Here is a 24,804-nt window from a genome sequence, read left to right on the forward strand (position 1 = left end):
CACAGAGGGCTCAGATCACCAGCCGATACACAGTGCTTGTCAAGTGCTAGACCCTCCTGTCATTACAGGGCAGTTGCTCCTCCACCCCTCGCCCCAACTCTCTGCTCAGCCTGTAACCCATATTTTGCCTGTAACCTGTATGGCAGAGCTACACACTTTTATTTGTGCTTGTATTTGACTTCTTCCTTTCCTATCTAATGTCTTGGCCAGATCTTAATGTTGTCTTCTATTTCTTTTTTAACTCTTCCTCATCTTGATTGTCCATCTCCTCATTCCAGAATGTATCTCCTCCAGTCGTCCCCTTTCCCCGCTGGTTCAGACTTGCCTGAGCCACCACCAAAAAGCTGTTATTAGCAAAACTCGGCCTATCCCCACTGGGGTCCACCTGCAGTTATTCACAGAAATGGAGAGCCTCACGTAACTCACAGTCTTCATTTGTATTCTGTGTCTGAGTTGGTATCTTCCTATAGACCCTCTGAATGCTGGAAGAATTCACAGTGAGACCCTAACCGATGGTCTCCCTACCGTGTCCCATGCTCAGATTCTCCTTGCCACCTGTTCACACCCTGAAAGGGCATCATCCCCTCGGACTGACAGACAGACTGAGGATTGACAAACCAAATTCATTCTCAGTCTGCTGACCTCCTGACTTAAACTGTCCCTGGAGAGGGGGCTCATAAGCTCAAGTGCTTACAGGCAGGCACGGAATAGCAACTGGGCGTGTGCAGAGTCAGGCTGTGTCCACGCCTTGTGTCAGTGGTGAAGATGATGACAAACGGAAACAGGGGCCGGGGATTCTCAGCTGAGCTGGAAGGGTGCCATGAGGCTCAGCTGCTTCGAGGCCATGACTGGCCATGTGTTGACAGGCCCTTGGTTTTCAGGAGAAACTAGAAAAGTAGATTTTATAAAGAATCTAGAATATGGTAGAAAGGAATCCAGTTTATGCAATACATAGAATGTTTCTTTGTGTGAGACACTGAATTAAGTATTTATATTCCTTTCTTAAATCTTTAAAGGAACCTGAAGAGATGAAAAGATGAGACTCAGAGAGATTATCTGATACCTGCTGCTGCTGCTGCTGCTGCTAAGTCGCTTCAGTCATGTCCAACTCTGTGCGACCCCATAGACAGCAGCCCACTGGGCTCCTCCGTCCCTGGGATTCTCCAGGCAAGAATACTGGAGTGGGTTGCCATTTCCTTCTCCAATGCATGAAAGTGAAAGTGAAGTCGCTCAGTCGTGTCCAACCCTCAGCGACCCCATGGACTGTAGCCTTCCAGGCTCCTCCATCCATGGAATTTTCCAGGCAAGAGTACTGGAGTGGGTTGCCATTGCCTTCTCCATCTGATACCTAAAGTCACACAACTAGTAAATGTGAAGTGGGAATTTGGGCCTGGATGCTGCCTCTATTTTATTTTAAAAGTCTCTCTTTTATGTCTCCTGTTGGGCTACAAATTATGCTAAGGTGGAAAAGAAGGTCATTTCACAGCATGTTTGTAAGCTATAGGTTTTATCACCCATAGGCATTTAGAAACAGTTGCTTCTTCAAGAAGCTGCGGTACCATTATGTCTGGTGATGGTTAAGAGTTGCCTTTAATGTTGTTTTCTTTCTTAGCCTGTTGCACTTGTGTATTCAGTCGCTCAGTCATGTACGACTCTTTGCGACTTCATGGACTGTAGCCCGCTAGGCTCCTCCGTCCATGGGATTTCCCAGGCAAGAATCCGGGAGCGAGTTGCCATTTCCTACTCCAGGGGATCTTCCTGACCCAGGGATCAGACCCACATCTCCTGCATTGGCAGGCGAATTCTTTACCACTGAGCCACCTGGGAAGCCCATTGCACTTGTACAAATGTTCTAAAGGCTAAGTTTGAGGGCTTGTCTTTGACTTTCTTTAAATGCAGTACTTCTGGGAGCCATAACGTATTAGGCTTTATCAGTCATTCTTACAATAGTCCGAATAAGTTCACCCATTCATTTTTTAAAATTTCATAGGGAATAAGACATGAAAAATTTAGGTGCTGGCAGAAGGGATATTGGTAAGATAAACCTAGAAATGGGTCCCAGACAGTTGGCAAAGGAGGTTCCTGGATACCTGGGGCTGGGGAGAGAGAGAGAGAAGCAAGAGATGCCGAAGGAAGTGCGGGGTCAGTTCTTCCACGGGTTGTGCAGGGTCTCCATACAGACAGGGGGTCTCCAGTATACATCCTGTTGCACCCCTCTGCAGCTTAGAGGATCAGAGAGAAAAGAAAGTGGGGGAAAGAACATGAGGCAGGACAGGGAGAGAAGCATGGGAGGATAAAGGTGGGGAAGTATCTTATGGAGGAATGAGAGATTTGCAGGAAACGGAGGGATAAGAAAGAGGAAATAGTGAGAGGGGCACAAATCCAGGTTGGATATTACATCATATACCTGATTAGTACATGAAAGTGCTTAAATAAGGCCATATGTGACATTTTAAGAGAAAACATCCTTTCAGCAGGACAGTGGAGAGTTTCAGGGCAGGTGGTTAGGGCCGGTCAGAGACCCAAGCCTGGAGGAAGGAAGACACATCTGAGGCTACACTGTCCTGCCCCTCCCCTCATCTGGCCCCTGCGTCCAGCCTTCCCCGTGGTCTGGGCAGCCTTCCCCGGACAGATTTACTTTACCTCATCCTCAAGGATCTCTTTGGGTTTGGGTGGGACTTGAGGTTTATGCAGTGAAGTGTTGGCCGGCAGAGAGGTGGCCAGTCTCGCTTTTGCCGAAGGCCAGTTGGGTTTACTGGGAAGAGTCTTGCTGAAGGGTGGAGACTGCCTCTGGCTTGATCGGTTGTCTTGAGAGGAACAGCAAGAACAACAAAACATAAGATGAAAGGGTTCTGGATCATTTCTTGGGCAGAAGCCACCGAGTTCTAGAAAGTAGAAAACTACCAGCATCCATGTAGCCAACATGCTCTTGACTGGGGCATTCCTTTAAAAAGTATGACAGGCAACAATTTCAACAACCCATTGACCTACATTATAAAAACCAGAACAGTATCCTCCCAGGGAGCCATGAAACCCACAGACCCAGGAGAGCTGATAGTCCAAGCATGCGGCTAAATAGAGTAGATGGTGACCTTGGCAGTGTCGGGGGCTAAGGGGAGCAGTAATCCTCAGTGGGTTCACTTTGCTCCCTGAAGCCTTAAGTGTGATGATTCTCAATCCTGCTTACACATAGGAGCCACCTGTGAAAGTGAATGTGTTAGTTGCTAAGTCATGTCTGACTCTTTGTAACTCCATGGACTCTATCTGCCAGGCTCCTCCATCCATAGAATTTTTCCAGACAAGAATACTGGAGTGGATTGCCATTTCCTTCTCCGGGGGACCTTCCTGACTCAGGAATCCAACCTGGGTCTCCCACATTGCAGGCAGACTCTTTACCATATGAGCTACAAGGGAAGCCCCTAGGAACCACCTAGGAGCTTTAAAAAAAATGCCAAGGCCCCACCGCAAACATGCAGTTTAAAACTTCTAGGGAAGGACCTTTCATTATAGGTTTAAAAAGTTCCCCAGGTTATTCTAAGGTATATGCAGGGTTGCAACTACTCATCTGGTAAAACTACACATTCCTCCCCTCAATGGTTTCCTTGAATGGGAGGGGGAGGGGAGTTGTGAATCCCCTGGTCCAGGGCCATCCTCAGCAACTGTTGCGGAAGGAGTCCAGTCTCTGAAGTCGAGGGCCCTGGGTTCAGTCCCCTGCTCTCCACCCACCAGCTGCCCTCCTTTGGGCCTCTTCTTCTTTATGTCACCTCTCTGGGACTCACATTCCTCATTTTAAAGATGAAGGTGGCTAACTATCCACTACAGAGAGTTATTGTAGGGGTTAGGAAGAAAACAACAAAGGCAGGGGGAACATCGTGTCTGACAGACAATGCCTAGTAAAGAGAACTAACCTTACCTGCGTCATGTGATGGAGGGCTTAGGCAACAGGGGTCTACCCGGTTGATCTGTGAGCGCAGATTCTGGCTGATCCATTGTGAGAAAATCTTAACATGGGAATAACCTGGTGGGTTCCCCATCCTGGAACAGCGCAGGTGCCTACACTGGCTCCCTGCTTCCTCTGGCCCTGGCTCAATGCTGCAGCCCCTGCCTCTGCCTGTCCTGCTCTGCTCTTGTCCTGGGGCCTGGTCCAGCTCTCAGCCCATGCTTCTGTATTGCTGAAGTTGTGTGGTTAACTTCACATTGGGTGGCTCCCAGGGGCCTCTTTCCAGTAGTGTAGCTGTGTTAAGGCACCAAGGCATCTACTCTGCTGTGCCTGTGACAGTTTTTATAGCTTTATTGGCAGCTCCTGGAGTTTACTGAGATTTCTTAACATAAGATTTAAGCCCAGCAGAAGTAGCAAAGCACAGAAAACAGGCTCTGAAGAGTATGACCTGGAATGAGCTGCTTGTGTGTGCGCATGCTCAGTCACGTCCATCTCTTTACAACCCCACGGACTGACTGTAGCCTGCCAGGCTCCTCTGTCCATGAGATTCTCCAGGCAAGAAAACTGGAGTGGGTTGCCATTTCCTCCTCCAGGGGATCGTCCCAACCCAGGGATCGAACTTACCCCTTGTGTCTTGTGCATTGGCAGGCAGATTCTTTACCACTAACGTCACCTGGGAAGCCCATAGGAGCTGCTTAATCTGCCCGTCTCCCCACCCCCAGCTTGAATGGTTGTCTCCTGGTCTGTAAAACGGGCCTGGTGCAGCTCCTTCCTTCCTGAGGTTGTTGCGATGACTGAAGGAGGTCACAAATTGCGTGGTGGTGTGTGGAGCAGAGTGATGAAGAGCTAGGACTGGAGGCTGAGTGGCCCAGCTTGCGCGCCAGTTCTGCCACTTATAAAACCTTGGCCCAGTGAATTCCCTCTTCCGAGCATCTCCTTTTTCCTTTGTGATCATCAAGAAGGTGAAAGCAAAGTGCTAAGTTGTGAACTGTAAAAAGTCTGGGAGTGCATCTGTCTTGCTAGCTGCTGAGCATAGCCCTGGCACACAGCAGGTGCTCAGTAAGTGAATCGTTGCACAAAGTAAGGGACAGGACCTGGCACCCACAAGGAGGCAGTTAACTACAAGGACCCCTTCACTCCCAGGGGTGCCAGGGTGAGCACCACAGACACAAGCCCTTCCTCGCCTTTGTTGAACTTTAGTCACTTGTTAGAATGGAACACAGACTTCTTGGAGGGGCATTAAAAGCTACACTCAGGCCTGGAGACCGCACCTAAGCCGCGTCCATTTAATTCGTGAGCCTCATTCTCGGCCTAGAGCTCTTTACTGCTCCCCCCTCCCCACAGTTAAGAGTCTGGAGTCTAGACTCAGAGCGTCTGTACAGCCTGCCGATGTGGGGGCGGGGTGAGAGAGGAAGGAGGGGCCTTAGCAAACACAGATCCTCGCAGCTCTCCTTGTCCTGTACAGTCATCTCAAGAGAAATGTCAGAAGCTTGAGTGTAGGAAGCTGGAGGAGAGGCAGCGACTAATCTCAGGATTGCTTTCTCTGGGGACTACAGGAAATGAGGTGGGGTGGGTTTGGGAGCCACGTAGCGTGTGGTCGCTTTATCTTTTGCCTGCTTCCAACATTCCCAGTTTGCAAAGGTTACCCTCTCCTTCCCCAAAGGGCAAGCTTTCCAGCAGGGGGCTCCAGTGCCTATGAGTGACCAGATGACCCACTTGGAGGTGGTGAGACCGGGAGCTGCCCGCCACCCTGCAACCCTGGCCCGACCCGCTCCCTGCTGCCCTGCAGGCGGAGTGCCCAAGGTCCGGCAGGGACTCACCTACGTACTCGCCCCTGGCGAAGGGCAGGGCGGGGTGAACTGTCCGTGTCTCCTGCTCCGCAGGGGGCGGCTCGTAGCTGTCGTCCCCGGCCTCCTCAGCTGGCAGCACGTACATCTCTGAGTCCGAGTGCTCATCTGGATTTTCATAGTCGCTGTCCTGCGAGTGCAGACACCACGCTCAGGGCCGCATGCATTCTTAGGGGGCCAGAGCTGCTCCCCCAGCAGAGGGGCGAGAAAGCGAGGCTGGGAGGGGCTGGCTAAGCAGGGTTAGGCAGCTGTTAGTGGCAACGCTGGGGTTGAAGCCAGGCCTTTTTGTTTCCAAAATGTATCACCTGGACTGTATCCTGGGGAAACGTGTGGGCATCTAACCCCGAGGGTGGCTGAATTCTGTGTGTCTGCAAAGAACAGCCAGAGGTAAAATATATCTCGAGAAGACAGAAAAAGGACCCAATAAAATAAAATAGCCAAATAGGTTTTATTAACTATAATGTTGATGGTTGAGGAAAATGTAAGTTTATTAAGAGAGGGTAAGAGGAAGCTCAGGAATACAGACACCTTTGAGGAGATGAGGTCTGTTTGTTTTAAACAAAGCTGGAAAGCTTCAGGGATGAGGACTTCAAACCGATTCAGTCCATTCTCTTTCTTTTTTGAAATCTTGAGGCACTTATGCCAACTAAGACTTTTATTATTATTACTATTTAAGTTTATTTTTTTGGCCAAACCACATGGTGTGCAGGATCTTAGTTCCCTGACCCGGGATTGAACCTATGCCCCCTGCAGGGGAAGCTCAGAGTCTTAACCACTGGACCACCAGAGAAATCCCTCTGTTTCTTTTTTTAATATGCATTTTTATTTAAGTCCATCTTGAAAATACATTGACCCAGTCCAAAGTTCACACAGTTCACAAGGAGGAAGGTCTTCCCAGCTGCTCAGTTCCTCTCCCCTCAGGCAAATAGAGCTACTAGCTTCTTGTGCATTTTGTGTGATTTTTTTTTTCTGCATGCAGCACACACGTGTATTAACATACTCATGTGCAGGAAATCTTTGATTCAGGACTTAAGAGGTCCTCTGGCCTCTGTGCCCACTGTTCCCACACACCGCCTGACACAATGCTTCATCCAAACACGATTTTCCACTGAATCGATGATGCACCTGCCTTTTGGTCTGACAATTGTGTAACATTAAAATGGATGTTGGGTTTCCCTCAGAGCTGAATCCTCAGGGCCCATGACGGGGCCAGCCCATGATAGGCACCCAGGACGTTGGGAACAGGCAGAGGAGTCAATGAGTGAGCACTACGCTTTCCTCCTCAGCTGGAAGGGAGATGGAGGGTAAGGGGTGGGAGAAGGAAAGAGAAAGGAGGCTGAAGAGAGCATTTCCCAGGTGGCTGGAGGCGCCTGGGAGAGAGACGAAAAGGAGGAGAGAGCCCAGAGGAGGGTGCTTCTTCTTAACCCTGGCGTAGGGGAGACAGGAAGGGACACATGAGAAAACCACTGTAGGGAGATTTTCCAAAACCCTAGGTCAGAAATAGCAGATGGGAATGTAAAAATAGGCTGAATAAAATAATGATAATAGTGATTATTATTATAACCAACATTTGTATGCACTGCATACCTCACTGACCCCTCACCACAAGCATAGGAGATAGTATTTTTTTAATCCCATTTTACAGTTGAGGAAACTGAGGCACAGAGGAGTTGAGTAATTCTGAGTTTACAATCTGTGATCTGGGGAAATCAGTGATGATTCCCAGGCAGGGGGCCTGGGAGATAGAGTAGGAGTGAAAGGGTGGGCTGGAGGGGAGGCTTAAGAGGGCAAGACCCTGGCTTCCTAAGCCAGGGACCCTCTTTCCAGGCCAAGGACCTGATCGCTGCTGTTGTGACATTCCAGGGTGATGTCAGTATGAATACTGAGAAACAGTTGCTTTAATAGACATTCAGAAAGTGAAAGAACCAGTGAGCAGCCAGACACGTGCCTGAGCTGGGGATGGCGTGGGCATCCCACTTTGTTTCCGTTTTTTCTCGGAGCAGAGGTGGGCTTCATGGACTTAATTACCTGGAGGCTGAGGATTGGTGTGCATAATGGGGAGGGTTCTGGAGTCCTTGCCGCCCCTCCAGCAGAGCAGTCTGACTGAGAGGAACAGGTGGGCAGAGGTGGCATAGAGAGTATAGGAAGAGAGACCCCATGTCAGCTGTTCCTAGCAGCCATCCTCCGACACAGGCCTGCCCACCAGACTGTGCCCCCCATGAAGACCGGACTGAGATGCAAATCTAGGACCCAGCACAGGACCTGCTACAGGGTAGGTGCCCACCCACCGTAATTGGAATGGATGCGTGCATTGATGCTGCCTGGGCTCTGAGGGGACTGAGGAGGAGGGAAAGTCTCTTTGTGGGAGATGTACCACGAGCCTCTCCTACTTAAGCACCATAGAATGCATTGAATGCCTTCTCATCAAGAGAATTACAAGAGAATCTGTTCAAACTTCTGAGAGTTTTAAAGAATCCTCCCCCAACAAGTTATTCTAAATTACGACAAAATTCATTTGTTAATTCATTAATTCACTCAATACTTGTGGAAGTGCAATACTTTGGACAGTCTGATGGGAACTCTGAAGGAGGGACTGTGTTATCAGACAAAAATCTTGCCAAATTGACCATTCCTTCATTCATTTAATCAGAATTTATTCACCTACTCTGTACCAGCTTGACTCTGAGCATAGTCCCCGGCCTCACAGAGCTTATATGTTAGCAGGAGAGACCAACAACAAACAAATAATTAATAATAAATAAATAATCAGGTGGATGAAAATCTGTCCCTGGTGACGGCACTGAAGGGGGGTTCAGAGAAGGGTGCACAGGTCTGCATGGGTCGAATGTCATCAGTCCGGAGGCTTTATCGGCAAGTCTGGATTTCATTCCGTGTACAAAGGGAATCCAATAAGGATTGTGAATGACTGTGAGTGAATGTTCAGTCAATTCGTGTTACAGCTGATGGGCTTTCCTGGAGTCTCAGTAGGTAAAAAATCCACCTGCAAGGCAGGAGACCTGGGTTCGATCCCTGGGTCTGGAAGATCCCCCTGAGAAAGAGCTGGCAACCCACTCCGGTAATCTTGCCTGGCAAATCCCATGGAGAGGGTAGCCTGCTAGGCTACAGTCCAGAACAAGATAGCGACTGAACCACCACCATAGCTGGTACTTCCGTTTTGGTTGTTTGACTTGGGGACATAAGTCATCCCCTCCTCTTCAGGCTGATTTTATTTTATGTTTTCTAAGTCCCCAGTGTGTGTTCTTTTCATCCAGCGAGCGAGCTCAGTTTTCTTGGCTGCCTGGTCCAGCTTCTTCAACTTTGCTTCAGATGTGACTTGGTGGTGCTGCCAGCAGGGGGCGCAGCTGCAGCGCTTCTGAGGGATCAGTGCCTCCCTCAGAAGTTCCTCCCTCAGGAGCTCCATGTCTGAGTGACCCACAGAGAGGCCACCTCCTCCCTTCTTTATAAAAATCTTTTCTCTGCAGTTGGAAAGGAAAGAACTCCGGTCTCCTAATACTCTGAATAAAATCCAGGCGTGTGTAAACAGTGTGGAGCTGGGCTCAGGCTGAGTTCTGGGCACTGGACAGGAGTCCTGGGTTCTCATTCTACTGGCCCTTTGAGAAATTGAGACTGTTAGCAGGTCATTTTCATGCTCTTGGCCTCAGTTTCCACAGGGGATATGCGGTTGTATGGAGGCCCTCTGGGATCCCTTCCAGACATGAAGCTCACAGACTAGAGAAGACTAACTTTCTGCGAGAATATGATATATGAGGAATTATCATCGTGCCCAGGAGTTTTTAAGATGTCTTGTCTCTTGAAGACTCAGTCCCAAAGAGCTCTATGGGCTGCAGAGCCGTCTAGAAGGGGTTCACAGTTAATTCCGACAGACCACTCCAATGTCATCAGGTCAGGGAGGGCCCTCTCAACCTGAAGCCCTCCGAGTCTGTTCATATCCTCTTGGTCAAGGCAAGCCTCTTGGGTTTGAAAAACCTGGTTCTGAGGTCTGGGTTTGACTTCTTGAACCACAAGTACTTACCCTCTCCATGCCTTGGTTTCTTTGCCTATAAAATGGGCAGGACTGATGTCCAAACTGTTTAACCACTAATACGGCTCAGGTGCTGACCATGACCTTGAGAAGTGTCCCAGAGGCTCCCTGATGCTCCAGGCATTCACGCTTCAGTGGTTGGTTTGATTAGGGCTCCTGGCAGGGACCAAGCAGTGATGGGGCACTGGGGAATTCAGGGCAAAAGCATTTGCCAACTGATTGGGAAATATTCAAACACTTAAACATCTTTTTTTGGTTCTGAATACCAGTAGAAAATGGGGATAAGAATGCCGACTCACAGGGCTGTGGTGAGGATTACATGAAACGGTAGGTGTAAAGCTCCTAGCCCGGCACAATGTGGTGCTGGCCCAAGTCAGCCTAGTGCTGTCTTGCCTATTGGTGGCCCTTCCAGCCCAGCTATCTCCCCTCTGTGATGGGCAGCTGACCACCAGCATTTCATTCAGAAACAAGTCCTTATAAAGACCTCCCAGGGGCCATGGTGAAAATGGTACCCTTCTCATCCCAGGAACAAATACTCACGAAGTCATCTGACCACTGCTCCTCTTCGTCGGCTGGTCTCTCTGAAACGGCATGTTGGAAGCAAAATGAACAATAGAAATTTTTGCTCCACCCTGTCCACGAGCACCCTGTACCTGCCTGCCCTGCCCTTGGGCCACATGCTCCCATCTGCTAGGCCTGAAACAGTTATTACAGTCATCTCACATTCATTCCTTTTGAATTTTTTTCTAAAAAACAGTCAATTTTCGAAGTATTAGTAAAAGTCCCACTAGGGCAGAGAAATGGTAACTCTGACCCTTAACGTCTTTGTCAAGGGACATTTTTGAACCTTGGAATAGCAATCCACACTGTCCTGCTTCCTCATATATTTTTTTAATCAACACGTGGATGATGTAGTAGGAAGAGCCCTGGACAGGGAGTCAGAGAGACCTAAATTCTCATCCAGGCTGTAACTTCTCTGGACCTCTTCAATTTTTAGATCTATAATATAAAATTCAAGATCTCTAAAAGGGGATCACTTCCAAGATTCTCTCTGGCTCTAACACTGACTTTTTTATTAAAAAAATTTTTCCCCATGTGTTACTACATGCTGGGCAATATTATCAGAGCTTCATATTCACTTCATTTTCTCAAAAACCATATGAGGAAACTGAGGCCTAGAGAAGATAAATCATTTGCCCAAGATCATGTAGTAAACGGTAAAGTCAAGAGTTGAGCCCTGCAGGTTGACTGACTTCCAAGTGCATGCTCGGAACCTCAGCGCCACGCTGCTCTTGCTGGCCTTAGGCCCCAGGGTGCAGCCATTGTCTTAGGCTCTCCAGCAGGTATAAAAATGGATGTGATAGGTCTTGAGCAGCTTCTGATCTTGAAGAATGAAATAGGCCTGGATTATGATAGCCAAGGAGACTCTTTGACCCCTTTTCCTCCAAAACACATTTAGAGTTTGAGAAGCTTAGCATCAATCCCATCACATAAACTGACCTTAGAGGCTAAATAAAATTCTCTCAATTAGGCCCAAGTTCAGATGGTAGAGTGGCTTCAATGACTGCACCATAGAGGACCACATCTCTCTGCCTACCCCACTGAGCTATTGCGGCTAGAGGACTTGGTGGATGGTCCCTGAATCCCCCAGAACCTCCATAGAAACTTTTCTTGCCATTTCTGCCACAGGAGACCACTGATTCCAGCTCTAGGCAGTTCCACAGAGGCACAGGGAAAAGAATTACGGAGATGAAGTGAGAGCAGGAAGGAGGTCTTGCATCAGAACGACCACATTTTAAGAAATGACAGCAACAGCAACTCTCTCTTGAGAAAAACATGATAGACACAAAGCAGGAGCTTCATTCTACAAGTGGATCAAACTTTGACATGAACAGAAAATAATTCTTATGAAATTATTCTCTGGGCTGACCTATACCAAATGACAGTGTACTCTGATCACTAAGTTGCCAAGAATCCTTGGAAGAATAGGTGAACAAGTCTTCCCAATATGCCAATATTGCCCCAATGGGAGTACATTTCTAATACCTTAAGTCTGAGGATAACTGAAGGTCAAAATGTACAGCAGCAAGATGCTATTGTTTGAACCATTTAAAACAGAAACATTTATAAAATATTTTTATGAGACACACTTCCTTGGCTTGGTCAACCCTGGAGTCAGGATCCGCTTGATCATCAGCTAGTACAAAAAGCAGCTGTAGCTGTCATCTAACTAGTTTTCCTGTCTCTATGATCTTCAATTCATCCTTCCAACTGTTTCTAGTTATTTTCTTAAAATAGAAATTGGCTCATGCTGCCCCTTTCCTCAAGAATCATCATTGGCTCCCTACGGGATAAAGTCAAGCTTCTGTGTCAACACATTCACACACCTGTACCTACTCTCCCTCCCTTGCTCACTTACAGTGATGCCGGAGAGCTTGCCCCTCCAACCTGGGCTTTTGATAGTTCTCCGCTCTGCTCATGCTGCTCCCCCAGCCCATCTCCCTCCTTCCGTGGAAACCCCTGGCGTCCCTCCTCCATGAGGTCCTCTCCAGTCCCTCTGGGTTGTGGGTTATGACCTCGTAGATGCTGCTGGCACCTTGTGACATGTACTTCATCTGACCTAAGAGACACAATTTAGTGTCTCTCTGTACTGAAAAGCAAGCCCTATTTATCTTTGGGTCTGGATGCCATTTTGCATTTGTAATTCTGCACTAATACTGAAATAAAAGCATAAGCCAGTAAATGAATTGAATGAGTGAAAATGAGGATAGTAATAAGAGATTCCATCATTGAATATTTCCTGCGTGCTGGGTGCTAGGGGAAGTATTATGAATGTATTTCTTTGTTTATCATCAAAACAGTCTCCGTCGTAGTTGCCTTATTATCTGTTTTATAGTCCAGGAAACTGAGGCTAAGAGAGGTTGCAAAACCTGTCTGAGGCACACGGCTAGTGAGTGTGGGGACTGGATTGGAGGCCAGGCTGTGTTGGCTTCTGCAGCTGAAATCTCATGTGAATGGCCTGGCCCTTCACTGAGCATTCAGATAAAACCCAGGAGAAACAGGCATTGTGGTGCATTGAGACAGAAAACAGAGAAAAGCATCAGGAGGTAGAGGCTATTTGCGTGGCGCTCCACCTTCCCCCAGCTACATCTGTCCTCTGGCACAGCGTCACACTTATCAAGCCATTGCCCAGACCAAAAAGCATAGCAATCCAAAGTACTAGATCCAAGAAGCGGGAGGTTTTCCAGCATCTCAGGGCGACTACCAATGTGTGTGTGTGTGGTAGTTTTAGACCCAAGCTCCCTGGGTTCAAATCCTGGCTCTGCTCTTTATTACCTGCTTGGCAATGGACCAGTACCTCAATTGTTTAAAGCTCAACTTCCTTGTCTGTAAAACAAGGATAAGAATAGTGCTGCCTCATGTTTTTATGAGAATCAAGTAATATAATACATGTGAAATGTTTTGCAAAGCCTGACCGCATTAAATGCTATGTTAATGTTACTCATTGTTGTCTTAATAAATCCTCAAAATGATACCAATTCAATTTCACTCTAATGGTAATCACACAGCATTTTTACCACAAAGAAATGGATCCAAGAACTCTCTAGTATGTAGCCAGTGAAATTTTCAGGAGGGTAAGTTCAAGCTGAATATGAGCCAGATGGTGTGGGGTTGCAGCCCCTCCTAGGGAGCTGAGATGTTGGTTGGGCCTCCTTGTCAGGGAAAGCCTTTTCTGTTGTGTTATGTAACTGGTTTGGGGTTTAGCCTCTATTTACCGTGTCATAATCCCAGGCTTCCCTGGTGGCTCAGATGTTAAAGAATCTGCCTGGAATGCAGGAGACCCGGGTTCAATCCCTGGGTCAGGAAGATTCCCTGAAGAAGGAAATGGCAACCCCTTCCAGTATTCTGGCCTGGAGAATTCCATGGTCTATATAGTCCATGGAGTTGCAAAGAGTCAGACATGACTGAGCGACTTTCACTTCACTCACTGTCTCCACCAGTGGTAAAGAATCTGCCTGCCAGTGCAGGAGGCGTAAGAAACATGAGTTTGGTACCTGGGTCAGGTAGATTCTCTGGAGAAGAAAATGGCAACCCACTCCAGTATTCTTGCCTGGAGAATTCCATGGACAGAGGAGCCTGGTGAGCTACAGTCCTTTGGTCTCAAAGAGCTGGACACAACTGAGCATGCGCACACACACACACACACGCATGCATAATTCTCACAATAACCTGAGGGATGGACATACTTATCACCAGATAAGGAATGTGAGGCTCAAGGAAGTTACAAAACTTTCCTAGGTTCAGTGATTAAGGGGCAAAGCCAGGATTCTGACCGAGGCCTAAAGACCCCAGAGGCTGAGATCTTCTCACTGTGCCCAGCCTCTACATGAAATAAAAGACCTAGAGTCTAGAGAAATTTTCACAGATCAGACTGAGGACAATCTGAGGTGGTATAAAATTTCCTGGTGTATGTCCAGCAGCCGATCATAATTCCAGGTGCTGCGGGAATTTGGGGAAACGTGCACTCGTTGAGGGCCGAGAGGTTACCGAGGCTGTGTGCCCAAGGCAGGCTGGAACTAGGCTTTAAAGGAGAATGGTGATGAAGGAGGGCGTCCTCCTTCCACCCTCAACATAGGGGCTTAGGTGTCAGTCCCAGAAGCACAGCTTAGCCAGTGGAAGGAAGGGGCATGCATAAGGCACAGCCATGCACAGAATGGATGAACTGCACTGGAGAATCACAGGGAAATACGCTGACAGGTAAACAAAGCTCGGTTTGCTGCCAGCCAGGGGGATGCTCCAGCCTCAGTGGGTACTGCAGTTTCCAGTGACAAGGTGGAGAGGGGGAGGCTGACAAAGATGGAGTCTGAGTAACTCGACAACCCACTCCAGTATTCTTGCCTGGAAAATCCCGTGGACAGGGGAGCCTCATGGGCTACAGTCCAAAAGGTCACAGAGTCGGACACGATTGATGACTAATACAAAGGTGTGATGAGACAGAGTCTGAACCAGCCTCGGGGTTCTTGGGAATGGGGAGAGATGGCTGGAAGGACAGTAAAGGACTCTGTGTTGAGAGCTTGAGGGAAAGGGTAAAAGGAGAGGGTGTGGATGTAGTCTCTTGCTTGGGTGTCCTCAGGGGCACCAGAAACCCTGGGTGGACCTGGTGTCTTCCGAGTGATGGGCACTGAGGTGCACTTCACAACTGCCTGTCCACACATGTCCTCCACTCTGGCCCTGATCTCACTCTAGAGGCTGTGCTCTGGGCCACTGGGCTCTGCACAGTTCTCCTCTTGCAGAGCGGGATGCAAGCAACCAGTGGGGAGACTTGCAGTGCGACACAGGAAGGAGAGAGGAAGGAGGGTGGTCTAGCTGCGGTGGTGGGGACAGACACAGGGAAGGAACGGAAAGCGGAACTACCGAGGCTGCGGGGGAGGCAGCGAGCTGACAGTCCCTCTGGGTACACCCAGAGGAGAAAGGGATGTGACTTAGTGTGCGGAGCTGAGGCCAAAGCTAGCCTCTGCCAGACCGACTGGGAGTGGTGACTTGCACTAAATCCTTAACATCTTAGAAATTCCCTTTATCTGTATGATCATCCACCTTTCACAGGGCCCTGTGAATGTGTATGTGTATGCAGAAAAGGGGGGAAGGGTCCTGGCTCAGTTATCAGCTGTCTGTATGACCCCGGGCACTCACTGTGGCTCTCTGCTCTCCAGTGTCCCTAAGATGAGAAGTTTGGGCTGGGTGATATTTCAGGACTTTCTAGGTTTTAAAATACCTTTGAGTGCAAGTTTCATTCCTCTATTCTTAGTTGCATGAGTCAGAACTAATGTTGAATACAGCTCTTCCCATGTTCAGCTTTGCTGGTACCAGTTAGAAGTAACCAGGGAGACGAAAGATCAAATGAATGCTAGCTTTACTAGTGACACCAGGACAGGAGAAAAAGCAAGCTATATTTCATTCTCAAAAGCAAGTTATATTTCAGGCAAAGGGTTGTTATGCATGCTTTGTGCTTCTGTGGAGGGCATTTACTCAGCGATCGCTTTCTAAGTATCTTCCTTTGCCCTGAGGTCTCCCCACTTTATCATTGCTCTGATCTCCTCCCTGCATGACATCAGCGGGGGAGGAGAAGGTGGCCCTCTGGGGACATGACAACAGCCCCTGGGTATCAGGGCCCCAGCGTACAGGGAGAGAGGCCTGTTCAGTTTTGACCTCTGGGGTGTTTGCAGAGTGACCGGAGGAGCTTCTGCAGTGACCCCACAAGACTCCGGGTGCCCCACAACTGATCTCCCCTTCCCACCCTCCCTCTCTAGTCAGACCTCAGACTCAGAGATACAGGAAGCTGTTCAATTCTGAAAGTTCAAGAAGCAGGTGGCTACTAGAACTTAATATTAGAAGCTCTGGGGCTTTCAGGATAATAAATAAGAAATATCCCGGAAAAGTGTAACCATCCTAAATTGGGTTAAAGGGAGGAACAATGGAATGGAAGCCTGGGGTGGGTCTTTTTTAGTGGACAGGTTACTGAATGTTCCTGAGACACATTTCCCTCATTTGTGAAACCAAGATAGACGTTTCTCTTTAATGCACTAATGAGAGATTAGGGTGCTAGTGGTAAAGAACCCACCTGCCAATTCAGGAGACATAAGAGTTTGATCCCTGGGTCAGGAAGATCCCCTGGAGGAGGAAAGGGCAACCCACTCCAGTATTCATGTCTGAAGAATACCATGGACAGAAGAGCCTGGCAGGCTACAATCCAGAGGGTCACAAAGAATCAGACACGATTGAAGTAACTTAGCACAAGCACAATGAGAGATTAAATGAGCAAAGCTATGGTTTTTTCAGTAGTTATGTATTGATGTGAGAGCTGGACCATAAAGAAAGCTGTTCAGGTCAGTTCAGTTGCTCAGTCATGTCTGACTCTTTGCAACCCCATGAACCGCAGCACGCCAGGCCTCCCTGTCCATCACCAACTCCTGGAGTCCACCCAAACCCATGTCCATAGAGTCGATGATGCCATCCAACCATCTCATCCTCTGTCATCCCCTTCTCCTCCTGCCTTCAATCTTTCCCAGCATCAGGGTCTTTTCAAATGAGTCAGCTCTTCGCATGAGGTAGCCAAAGTATTGGAGTTTAAGCTTCAACATCAGTCCTTCCAACGAACACCCAGGACTGACCTCCGTTAGGTTGGACTAGTTGGATCTCCTTGCAGTCCAAGGGACGCTCAAGAGTCTTCTCCAACACCACAGTTCAAAAGCATCAATTCTTTGCTGCTCAGCTTTCTTTATAGTCCAACTCTCACATCCATACATGACTACTGGAAAGAAAGCTGAGCAGTGAAGAATTGATACTTTTGAGCTATGGTGTTGGAAAAGACTCTTGAGACTCCCTTAGACTGCAAGGAGATCCAACCAGTCAATCCTAAAGGAAATCAGTCCTGAATGGTCATTGGAAGGACTGATGCTGAAGTTGAAACTCCAATACTTTGGCCACATGATGTGAAGAGCTGACTAATTAAAAAAGACCTTGATCCTAGGAAAGATTGAAGGCAGGAGGAGAAGGGGATGACAGAGGATGAGATAGTTGGACAACATCACTAACTCGCTGGACATGAGTTTGAGCAAGCTCCAGGAGTTGGTGATGGACAAGAAAATCTGGTGTGCCGCAGTCCATGGGGTCACAAAGAGTTGGACATGACTGAGTGAATGAACTGAACTGAACTGAACTGAATGTCTATAAAGAGCTTAGCACAACATCCAGGTCAGAGTAAATACCCAGTATGTTCTGAATAGTTTCCCTTCCCCAGTCAATGCCAGCTGCGCAGGAATAATACAGTTTGCTTGGTGGACAGTGATGTTCCTGCAAACAATGTTTTTCCTCAGAGCCCAAGTAGATTGTGGGGTCTGGAGTGAAAGCAGTAGGCTGCACACTGGCCTAACCTGCTTGCATCTGTAGGAGGTCCAGGCCTCCAGTGTTTGTAAGATTCAAGCTTTGTCCTTCCACCTTCTAATGAGAGGGACTGTGATGATGCTTCTGCTGACCTCTAGGGGGCTCTGGCCATTTCTATCCTTTGCTTTCTGAAGGTCAGCATCACCAAGGTCAACACACTCTCCACCTTGGCTTAATGGGTTTGGGAAGCCATTAGCTTCCGGGACTGGACAGAGGACATAAATCTATCAGCCAGAGCAAACAGGTGGGGCTGCTTCAAAAGTCTTGGGTGGACCAAATCTGCATAGGTCTCTCGGAAGCACTTGACTGGCTTTCTGGACTCAGGAGGTCTGGTGGGCTAGTATCTCCAAACACTGGGGCCTCCAATGTCCTTGAAGACTCTGTGGGTTCAGGGGAAACTGTCAGGGCTGGTTTCTGAGGCCCCAGCTTGCAGCTGCACAAGGACCTCAAGGCTCAGGAGAAATAGCCTGAAATGCTCCTGGGACATGAGTTGGTGGGGGGGGGGGGCAGGAAGTGGCAAGGGGGGTATTAACTGCAGGTGATGATGGTAGTCTTGCCAAAAGGACCTTTTACAGGGATTGAGTGTAAAAGCAGGGAGACTAGGCAAGACTATATTGGTCTGTTGCAACAATAGGATACATTTTGGAGATTCTAGAATTTCAGTAGATTTGTCTTTCAGTTTAGGAGAATCAATAAGGACAGAGTTGGTGATTTATAGCAAGCCTTCTCAAATTTAATATACATTCAAACTCTCTGGCGTTCTTGTTAAAACACAAATTCTGATCCAGTAGTTCTAGGGTGGAGCAGAGATTCTGCATTTCTAACAAGCTCCTAGGTGATGCTGATGCTGCCAGGCTAGGAATTACATTTCTGGGGCTTCCCTGGTGTCTCAGACGGTAAAGAATCTGCCTGCAGTGTGGGTGACCTGGGTTCGATCCTGGGTGGGGAAGATCCCCTGGAGAAGGAACTGGCGACTCACTTCAGTATTGTTGCCTGGAGAAATCCACAGAGGAGCCTGGTGGGCTACTGTCCATAGGGTCACACAGAATCGGATGTGACTGAGCGACTAGCACATACACACACACACAGACATTCTCACCCACACACACACAGAGCAAAGACTTAGAAGACCTGACCACATTTCAGTTCATAAGAGAGATTAAGTACAAAGGTACTGATATCAAGACTATTTGGGGAGTTTCAGGGAAGAGAGCAGGTGTCCGAGGTCAAGCAAGGGAACATTTCTGAGCATCAGGGAGATTGAAAGTGGTGGAGTCCTAAAATTAGGGAAGATTAGGAGAGACTGCTTCATCACTAGGCTCTGGGCTCCCAGGACTTGTTTCTGCCAGAGTGTTGGCTCTGGTGAGAACCTAACAGGTTTTCTGGTTCAGCCCTGCATGATTGAGAAACGAGAAAAGAGTTGTCCAAGCTTACACAGCCATTTAGCGGCTGAACCTTGAAGGATCTTGTTTGTGGGTCCTCTTGATGATGATGTAAAACCATGAAAATATTTAAGCAAAGGTATTTCAGAACAGTTTTCTGGTGGAGACTGAAAAGACCCCATGAAATTAATAATTCAGGAGACTACTTAGAGCCTTTTGTTCTAGGATAAGCAAGAGATGAGCAGAGTCTGAGCTATAACTTTGTAAATAGAAAGAGGCAAAAATATTTGAGAGATATTTAAAGAGAATAAATAAGATTTCGAGTTTGATTTTTTTTTTTAGAGGTTGAGTGAAGAGGAGGAATCAAGAATGATCTCCAGCATGTGTGGTTAGGCAAAAGGGTAAGTAAATCGTGAATGCTCCCTGTCTTCTGCCCAAGTGAAAGGTAGAGGAAAAGAAGGGACCGGAGCGAGGGGATGAACAAGGAGACAGTTGAATGTGAGAGGACCATCAGGAGACAGCCATCCTAAAGTCAGACAGATCGAATTGCCTGAGCTCCTAATGTTTGTGTTTAGCATCTCCAGTGCCATTGGGTCATCTACAAAGTAACAAATGTTCCTGCTAACTCTCCAGGTTTCAAATTGAATGGCACCCTCTCAGAGAGACCTTCCCTGACTACTCAAGTTGTTCCCCTACCCTTACAGATTCCCTATCAGTGTGTCTGCCATCTTCCTTCACAGCAGTTACCACGTTTGGATATTTGTGTTTACCAGTTTGCATTCTGATTTATTATCTGGTTCCCTACTAGTCATTAGATTCTTTTAGGTACAGGAACTATATTTTGTTTCTCATTATATATCTAGCATAGTGAGCATCAAACAGGACATTAGTGTAATATTTATGCAGCTCAATTCCAGAAAAATAGACATTTTTGAAGACATACGGATGGCTAACAAAACACACTGTTTATAATAGCCAGGACATGAAACAACCTAGATGTCCATCAGCAGATGAATATACAATGGAGTGTAGAGCTGAAGCACCTGGAGATGTTTATTTTAGAAAGAAACCATTCAAATGACCTAACATCTTATTCTATTCCTTGAAGTTGCACAGAACAACTCTATTTCCACTTTTTAAAATTTTTTAAATCTTGCACTGTGTGGCTACCAGGACAGACTTAGGAAGCCACAGGAAAGGGATCACATCTACATTGCTCCAGGGCTGTCTCTTCCTCATGGGCTCAAACAGGCTTGGGAGGTCATCGCAGGAGGTTTCCAAGTGGAAAGGGAGCCCTGTGTGTGGTGTGTGGGAGTGGGGTAACTTTAAGCAATGGATTGGATGTTAGACTATATGACCTCTGGGCCCCCTTTTAAACCTGAGGTCCCATGATTCCACATTTTTCAATCAAGCCTTTGGGCTTAACAGGTGCAGTCTACTTTGATTTCTTTTCTTTTTTGGAACTCTGGGGGGAGGAATGTATTTGTTTTTATCAATTTTTGATTAGGTAGATTTTAGACAAGACAGGGTATGTTCAAGGTGATATGGCCATAGACAAACTGGGTAGATTTTAAAGGTCAAGGTACATAATTTTTTTAGCTCCAAATTGCAAAGGAATCCCTGGCCAACTCTCTAGACTTGCTGACTGATTGGCATTGTGAGGTCAATAAATCCTCTCTCACCTAGAGAGTTCTAAAAATGGGTCCCATGAGTCAGTGACCAGACTTGGTATGCCAGTCAGCATTTCTCAGTGTGATAAAATTTCATTAGTGCTCAAGGAAAACTCAACTATCTGATTTAATACTATCTTAATCAGTGGTAGAAAAAAAAATAAAATAGTCATCATTCTTTAAGGTTGAGATTTGGTTTCAGTTGTCATTCTGTAGAGGAAGAGTTATCATCAGTGTCTGTAGTCTTGTGGTTCTCAGTGAGGGCTGGATAGACCTGTCCACATCCAGGACATCCTTATATTTTAGAAAGTAAATGAGATTTTAGACCTACCTGCCCAATGCATCTTTTCTAGACACGGAAATTGTGACGGAAAATCTGTTTAGTTTCAGTTCAGTTCAGTTCAGTCACTCAGTCATGTCCAACTCTTTTTGACCCCATGGACTGCAGCACACCAGGCTTCCCTGTCTATCACCAACTTCTGGAGTTACTCAAACTCATGTCCATCAAGTCAGTGATGCCATCCAACCATTTCATCCTCTGTTGTCCCCTTCTCCTCCTGCCCTCAATCTTTCCCAGCATCAGGGTCTTTTCAAATGAGTCAGCTCTTTGCATGAGGTGGCCAAAGTCTTGGAGTTTCAGCTTCAACATCAGTCCTTCCAATGAACACCCAGGATTGACCTCCTTTAGGATGGACTAGTTGGATCTCCTTGCAATCCAAGGGACTCTCAAGAGTCTTCTCCAACACTTCAAAAGCATCAGTTCTTTGGTGCTCAGCTCTCTTTATAGTCCAACTCTCACATCCATGCATGAATATTGGTAAAACCATAGCTTTGACTAGACGGACCTTTGTTGGCAAAGTAATATCTCTGATTTTTAATATGCTGTCTAGGTTGGTCATAGCTTTTCTTCCAAGGAACATCTACAGTGATTGTGGAGCCCTAAAAAAATAAAGTCTCTCACTGTTTCCCCATCTATTTGCCACGAACTGATGGGACTGGATGTCATGATCTTAGTTTTCTGAATGTTGAGTTTTAAACCAACTTTTTTACTCTCCTCTTTCACTTTCATCAAGAGGCTCTTTAGTTCTTCACTTTCTGCCATAAGAGTGGTGTTATCTGCATATCTGAGGTTATTGATATTTCTCCTGGAAATCTTGATTCCAGTTTGTGCTTCCTCCAGCCCAGCGTTTCTCATGATGTACTCTGCATATAAGTTAAATAAGCAGGGTGACAATATACAGCCTTGACGTACTCCTTTCCCAGTTTGGAACCAGCCTGTTGTTCCATGTCCAGTTCTAACTGTTACTTCTTGATCTGCAAACAGATTTCTCAGGAGGCAGGTCAGGTGGTCTGGTATTCCCATCTCTTGAAGAATTTTCCATAGTTTGTTGTGATCCTCACAGTCAAAGGTTTTGGTGTACTTAGCTTTCTATTGTCATAAACCTACCAATCTCCAGACTAACTCCTCTCCCTTGACAAAGTTAATCCTAGCTGGAATTGGGTTGCAGGGTTAAAACTTGGAGAAGATTGAGTAACTATGAGCCATCAGTAATTAATTTCATGTACACTGCCCCCCTGCCCCCGCCAACCTCATGGACCCTCAAGTATCTATTTTAACAATTCTCTATCTAGGAAGCCATCCATTCCCTACTTCTGCCACATTCTCCACCTCAAATTAGATTAAATACTGTTGCTATGTACTTCTATAGAACTTTGTGCTTCCCCATCACACTGAATTGTAATTGCTTTTAAAATCATCCATCTTCCCTTCTAGACTATAAATTCTGTGAGTATGGAGACCATATCTATCTTATTTTCATTGTATTTTTACCGAAGACTCTGTATATGCCTGTCACATGGAAGTTGCTTAATACATATTTGATAAATAGATGAGTGGATGGATGGACAGATAGAAGGACTACTATATTTCCACTATAGACAGATTACTCTTAAACTTAGAATGGGCTCCTTTGTTTTCAAATGAGTAGAACATGTTCCCTTTTCAAGAAGGAATTATGAACATTAGGTTAGTCAAGAGTCCAAGTAGTTTAGAAATACTCTTACCTGGGGCATAGTCCCTCTGAGGAACACTTGGAGGTGCTTTGACTTTCAGCCTGTAGATAACCAATTAGACAGATAGTCAGTGAGTAGGCCAACTGTTGTCAAGGCCCATAATATAAGCAGGTTTAGAGATAATGGGTAGATAACTAACAGAATAATGGTTTCTTTCGAACTCGTCCCACTGAAAAACTAAATGTACTGTAAATGTAGTGAAGCCGTTAGTCAGCATTTCCTGCCTCTGCCCCTCCCCCCAGTGCACAGTGTGGCTGTGACTTGGCAAAGGTGAGGTGGGGAGGGCAAAGGTGAGGTCGGAAGGTGGACGGGCTCTGAGAGGTCAGAATACTAGTAAGTCCAGAGATCAGAGATTCAAGGACAATAAATGATTGGTTTGATAGGAAGGTAAGAGAAGATGAACTCTATTTTAATAAATAATTCAATAAATGCTTTAAATAATAAGAAAAATGAGCTATAATCAGCTAAAATGCTGAACGAAAATGTCGTAGGTTGGGATGAAATTATTTTTTGCGCTATTGAAAAAAATGCCAAATAAGTCAATGACGACCCTGTATGCAAGACAGGAAAAAAGACACAGATGTGTATAACGGACTTTTGGACTCAGAGGGAGAGGGAGAGGGTGGGATGATTTGGGAGAATGGCATTCTAACATGTATACTATCATGTAAGAATTGAATCGCCAGTCTATGTCTGACGCAGGGTGCAGCATGCTTGGGGCTGGTGCATGGGGATGACCCAGAGAGATGTTGTGGGGAGGGAGGTGGGAGGGGGGTTCATGTTTGGGAACGCATGTAAGAATTAAAGATTTTAAAATTTAAAAAAAAAAGAAAAGAAAAAAAAGCCAAATAAGTGAGCAGTGAGTGCCTCCAGGCTGAGGATTGTGATGTTTAGATTAAAGTTGAATTGCTTCAAGCACTCTCAAAACTACTATATTTATGCATATATAAAATATTCTGAATATTCACAAAGCTTTCCTATTCATTAAAAGGAAAAAACTAAAATTACATTTCAAAACATATCCCAGTTTTCAGACTTTTTACAACTTTTGACAATACTTTCCCTTCCATTGTTTGAAATGTGTAAGGTTTGTAGTAAGTTATTATCTTTAATAATAGTTAGCATGTTATGTAAGAATGCTTTGCTTAGTGAAATTTAGACCTATATAAATAAAACCTATAGAAAACCCAGTAGCCTTCATTTACTAAAACATCACATCTGTTTATATAAGCTGTGTATATGCTAACCACTGGGGCTTCCTAGATGGAACTAGTGTTAAAGAACTCGCCTACCAATGCAGGAGCCACAAGAGACACAGGTTCGATCCCTGGTTGAGAAGATCCCCTGGAGGAGGATGTGAACCCACTCCAGTACTACCTGTACTATTGCCTGAAGAATCCCATGGACAGAGGAGCCTGGAGGAATACAGTCCATGGGGTCGCAAAGAGTTGGACACCATTGAAGTGACTTAGAGCACACACACACTCACACACACAAGGTAACCATTACATACAAAAATATTTCATTTTTGGGGAAAAAGGTGGTACAGAAAATCATGCTTGATTACAAAAAAAAAAAAAAAAGCCGATAAACCAGAACTGTAATGTAAAAATATGATTAATTATATTTGCCTAGAAATTTTTTTTGGTTTCCTAAAGACTCTCCAGCTATTGTTTCATTTGATTCTCAGCAAGCCAATAGGGCCTGCTGGGAAGACATTGTTGTTAGGCCTAGGATGAGGTCCAGATAGAGAGACTGTCTATGGTAGTGAAGGGAAGAAAAACCAAAACAAAACAGGATCTGGTGCCAGGTCTGTTCATGGAACAGTAAGATTTCAAAAAGTACAAACCAACCATTATATGTTATCGCTGTCTTTTCAAAAAAAGAAAAGAAAGGATATTTTAATACC

The 24,804-nt window shown here is 46.3% G+C and overlaps 1 protein-coding gene across 2 annotated transcripts in view; it reads right to left on the reverse strand.

The window, feature by feature from the left end:
* BLNK (B cell linker) overlaps window positions 1-24,804 on the reverse strand; it is a 78,899-nt gene that overhangs the window by 30,431 nt on the left and 23,664 nt on the right. Inside the window, exons 3-7 of one of the 2 annotated variants that reach the window (XM_012102676.5) lie at window positions 22,887-22,936; window positions 10,370-10,410; window positions 6,093-6,155; window positions 5,761-5,917; window positions 2,644-2,807 (exon numbers count right to left, since the gene is read on the reverse strand). In XM_012102676.5, coding sequence (XP_011958066.2) covers window positions 2,644-2,807; window positions 5,761-5,917; window positions 6,093-6,155; window positions 10,370-10,410; window positions 22,887-22,936 — 475 coding nt within the window. The remainder of the gene's footprint in view (window positions 1-2,643; window positions 2,808-5,760; window positions 5,918-6,092; window positions 6,156-10,369; window positions 10,411-22,886; window positions 22,937-24,804) is intronic. The other variant, XM_004020070.6, reaches the window with a different exon arrangement.

Source organism: Ovis aries, chromosome 22, assembly GCF_016772045.2.
Source record: "Ovis aries strain OAR_USU_Benz2616 breed Rambouillet chromosome 22, ARS-UI_Ramb_v3.0, whole genome shotgun sequence".
Classification (NCBI taxonomy): Eukaryota; Metazoa; Chordata; class Mammalia; order Artiodactyla; family Bovidae; genus Ovis; species Ovis aries.